This window comes from Gavialis gangeticus, unplaced genomic scaffold (genome assembly GCF_001723915.1).
Source record: "Gavialis gangeticus isolate Ggan-Ray unplaced genomic scaffold, GavGan_comp1, whole genome shotgun sequence".
Taxonomy (NCBI): Eukaryota; Metazoa; Chordata; order Crocodylia; family Gavialidae; genus Gavialis; species Gavialis gangeticus.
The window spans coordinates 808620-813122 of record NW_017729004.1 but is presented as its reverse complement, the minus strand read 5'-3'; the positions used below and the strand labels follow the sequence as shown (position 1 = coordinate 813122).

The window sequence follows — 4503 nt, the reverse complement described above, 5'->3', positions numbered from 1 at the left end:
GCATAACAAGGAATAACGGCCATAAGTTGTTGGAGAGGAGGTTTAGATTAGACATCCGCAAGAACTACTTCACTGTCAGGGTGGCTAGGAGCTGGAACCAACTTCCAAGGGAAGTGGTGCTGGCTCCTACCCTGGGGGTCTTTAAGAGGCTTGATGCCTACCTGGCTGGGATCATCTGAGCCCAGTTTTTTCTCCTGCCCAGGCAGGGGGTCGGACTTGAAGATCTACAAGGTCCCTTCGACCTGACTTCTATGATTCTACACACGTTTGTGCCGCAGCGCCAGGAGCTTTGAACAGCACCCACCGCAAAAGCATGCAGGTGCTTTTCAAAGCAACAAAATGCATGCTAGCACTGAGGAAATGGCTGGAACTAACACACCTCGAGGGTGGCTTAGTTCAAAAGTGCACCGCCACCATCTTCTGTCTGCTGACAGTTCTCTGCTTATAGCAGCACAGTATGCGTCAGTTCACGTGCGGAGCAGACTCGAGTCGGATTAATCGAGTCTGCTCTGACTCGCAGGACGAAAAGGTACGCATATAAATGCCTCCAGCAATTACAGCACAAGCCAGCCAGACAATACAGATTCTGTTAGCCAGTCAGATACAGACTTCAGCATTCACCCAGCTTTGCGCAGCTCTGGGATGAACCACACTATGGTACATAAAATATTGAGTCTATGTAGTCATTAGAACTTTTACTAAAACTTTCAAAACAGTCTCCTAGCATTAAATCCCACGATATGCGTGTCCTGTGAAGCAGGAGTACCCCATATCCTATTTTACATATTTGGAAATTGAAGCAGGGAGAGAAAGTGATTTGCTCCAGGTCATACACTAAGACCTGCACGCAGCCACAATCAGAATCCAGATCTCCTCACTCCCAGTCAAGAAGTCTAATCATGAGCCAATGCTCACTTTAAAATGGTATATAAACAGCTGAGTTTTAAACAGGCAGACCATCCTGCAGCTTTTTATATTGATGATAATGATAATAAAAATAATATCGATGGAGTATGTAACGCTTTGGTCTTGTGTTTAAGACACTTACGTTGCACCTGAACACCTTCTGTGTGGGATTTGGATTTTTGATCCTGGTTCCCAGCCTTTGCATCATCATCATCCAGGAGAGGGACATAGTCGGTTTTGCCCACTGTTTCGCCAACCACATCATCAAATTTCTCCGCTTCCAGAGTGGCAATGAAGTCCCGTTTTATTTCTGGCTCAATCTCTGGTGGTGGCTCTGTCAGGGCGTCTGCGAGACTGAGATTGTTATCCAAGTCAGCCATGGCTCAGCAGCTCTGTAACCTGGAGAATGAGAAGAGAATCAAATTTTAATGACAGCTTTCGTACAGCTACTTGGATGTTGATGCTGGCAACTGTTTGCTTGCCTCCCATCCCACAGCACAAACAGATGTAACAATTGCTTCAGGGCTCCGTAATTCCCTGATGCTCAGAAAGTGTCAAAGCCAAGCCAGCTCTCCCGAGTTTGCTAAATGAACATTCAATTTCTAGCAGTGCTTGCAATCACAGCATTAAATAAATGCCACTACCTGGCTGGAATCAAGAATAAAACTTAATCTCCTGCTAGGTTTAGTCTCCACCCAGAGCCAGGAGTTAACCAAGTATCCTCAGCAGCAGAAAACCAGATAACACACTGGAATCGAGCTCTTGAGCAAGTTGCCACCAACCTCCCCTGTGACGACTAATGTTTTACCATAGTCCCTAGCGTATACTGCAAATTGTGGTGCTACTTGTATCTTTTCCATAGTGGCCTGGTTGCATGTTGTTCTCAGCAAACATTAGTAACGCCAATTAATGGCCACACCCCATCACTGATGTTAGAAGGTGATGCTTTAATAAATTAAAATGCTAAAAACCCTCCAAGTTTAATTACTGGCTAGATATAAAGAACATCATCCAGTCCTTTTCTCCATATGCATAGGTGTCTATTTTAGCTCTCTGGCAAGGAGCAGGCAACTTGCACAAACCAGAGTGGTGCAAAAACTTGTTGAACAAAACAGCAGAGATCTGTTTGTCAAGTTGATTCCCAACTGCACATTGCTTACTTTAAAAAGGCATCAGTGCTTAAGTAGAGTTAAGAAGAGATTTAGAGAAACATCATCAAGAGAAGGCAGGCAATGGGAAGATGTGCCTCATGTTTCCCAAAGGGGCTTCCTTAGATGTTGATTTATTTTTTCCCAGACTAAATACCATCTTACAGAAGACAGGCTGCCAATTCAAGTCACATTATGATCTCCCAGCCACGAAGTAATGAGGGCATGATAAGAAATACATACCATTTATGCAGTTTTTACATATGCCGTTAAATACTGAATAAAGATAAACAACAAATTGCTTTGCTCCATATTTGAATGTGGGAATACTTTGTGTTAAAAAAAATCCACCCTTTAACCAACAAAAAGTTGTACCATTTAAAAAGGAAATCTAGAAGCTATTTTAGAAAAAGGTTGTTCTAGATGAAAAACATAGGGAAAAAAATCAAGTACAACTATAACAACTGAAGTAAAGTAAGGCTCAAATTGCAGATCATTTGATATATTAAAGGAGCTTGCAAAGATCATTATCTGAGCAACATGACTCATCATTTTACAGCCATTCAAGTGCAACACTGCACAGGACCCAAAGATTACATGCTTCAAAAACACCAAGGCTGAAAGTCTTGGCCATAAGTAGCCAGATGCACAAAGACAAAAAGCTAATAACCATGAAAATATTCAAGGGTTTCTTTGATAGGTATCGCTGGATGCTTGGGACTCGAGTAGTCACCCCACAGCATCCCCCAGACAGTTATAATTTTTTGGCAACAACCAAACCAACATCCTGCAGCATCCAATGCGCAGACACTTTCTACATGCAGTCAAGAAAAGGTTTTGCTACCGGTCTATGAATTTTGATAAATCTTTACACACTACAAGGCAGTGTTGCACATCCTTCTGTGCATGGCTTTAATTAGACAGATTATTATTTATGCACTTTGGGTCAAGCACAAATGGAAGGTGAAGTTTTCAGTTAAAATATACACCTCTATTTGCAAACTGCAGGAAATGAAAGCAGAACTAGTACTAACAAGGTAATCCCCTAAAATACAGAAGTTTCGATGTCTCGTACAACTTAAACCTTTTACCTTTAGATTTGTATTTGGCTGCAGTTCAATTAAGCCCTAGCCTCCAGTCACAAGGATGGAAACATCATCAAGGAACAAGGTTCCTCTCTTTGCTGGTTCAAGGTCAATGTTTAAAGTTAATCAAGCATTTACCATATAATATTCAGAAGCACCTCAGCTGAAATTTAGGTTTCTAAATCGCTTATTTGATCAATCAATCCACTAAAATCACGTTGTGAAACCAAAATGGAAGAACCAAGTCTGCAATCAGAAAACAGTTATCAAGTCCGATACCCCACAAAGACTTGGTACTAGAAAAGAACCGGACAGACAGAAATGTGATTCCTGCTATTTCCTTGGTCATGGCACCTTAAGGATGTCACCAGCACCTCATTCTGGTGGCACTGTCTTTTGTTCGATGCCAATACCAATATTGCAAATCCTAGACCACAGACTGGTGTAACGTTCTCCAAACCGCAAATCTAAACAGTTATCTGTAGTCTAGTCCCAAAGGCATCGCCTCCCTCCTTCTAATGCTTCCATGAGCTCATGACCACACAACCCAGCGAGCGTAGACCACAATGTCAAAATATTTCCATCAGCTTGCAATTTTCTTGCAGTCAGTCAAGACTCAACCAGTCATTTTATTTTTATTTGCATTAGTTTAAGTCTTGAGTGTTGTTTTAGCAGAGCCTCTTCTTGATGCCAAAGTTTAGTGCCATCTCTGATGATAAGTCACAGCCACATTCTGCTCGACATTTTTAGCGTCGAGGCACCCCCTTGTTAGACTCTGGGCACCCCTTGGAAAATACTAGCTCTTAGCTTTCCACTCGTTGGACTACGGAAATATGTTAGATCAATTCTTCTGTTACAAAGAACTCAGACCGACCACAACAGGTGGGAATGTTTTTGAAACTATGGCTTCTTATTTGCAGTCCATGGGTCTCATCTTGTGAATCCCCCATAGATGAAAATACCCGACAGCAGAAGAATGGACATGCCAGCAGCCGAGCCCTTATAACCAGGGGCCAATGACCCCATGGCATGCACATGCTGTATAGGATTTGTATACGAATGTCTCAACCACCTACATGCCGGACGGAGTCAGATGCTCCAAGCAAGTAATGAAGTGGGGCTATACCGTTGGTTCAGCCACCTGCAACTGCAAGGCAGAGCCCTATGCAACACCTCCCCAGGAGGGTCAAAGGGGGCAGGAGAGCATATAAGCCTCCACGGCTCACTAAAGACATCCGGGAATGTCTCCTTACCAAAAAGGAGGCTTACTCCCAATGGAAAGGAGGGGTCATCACTAAGGAGGACTATTCAGCAGTTGCTCGGGGATGTAGGGGGATGGTTAGGAAGGCCAAGGCAGAGATGGA

At 43.1% G+C, this 4503-nt stretch overlaps 1 protein-coding gene across 1 annotated transcript in view; it reads right to left on the bottom strand.

The window, feature by feature from the left end:
• Positions 1-4503, bottom strand: part of MAP4 (microtubule associated protein 4) — a 316185-nt gene that overhangs the window by 194599 nt on the left and 117083 nt on the right. Inside the window, exon 3 of the mRNA XM_019507995.1 lies at positions 1049-1305. Within this exon, the coding sequence (XP_019363540.1) occupies positions 1049-1286 (238 nt within the window). The 5' untranslated portion in view covers positions 1287-1305. The remainder of the gene's footprint in view (positions 1-1048; positions 1306-4503) is intronic.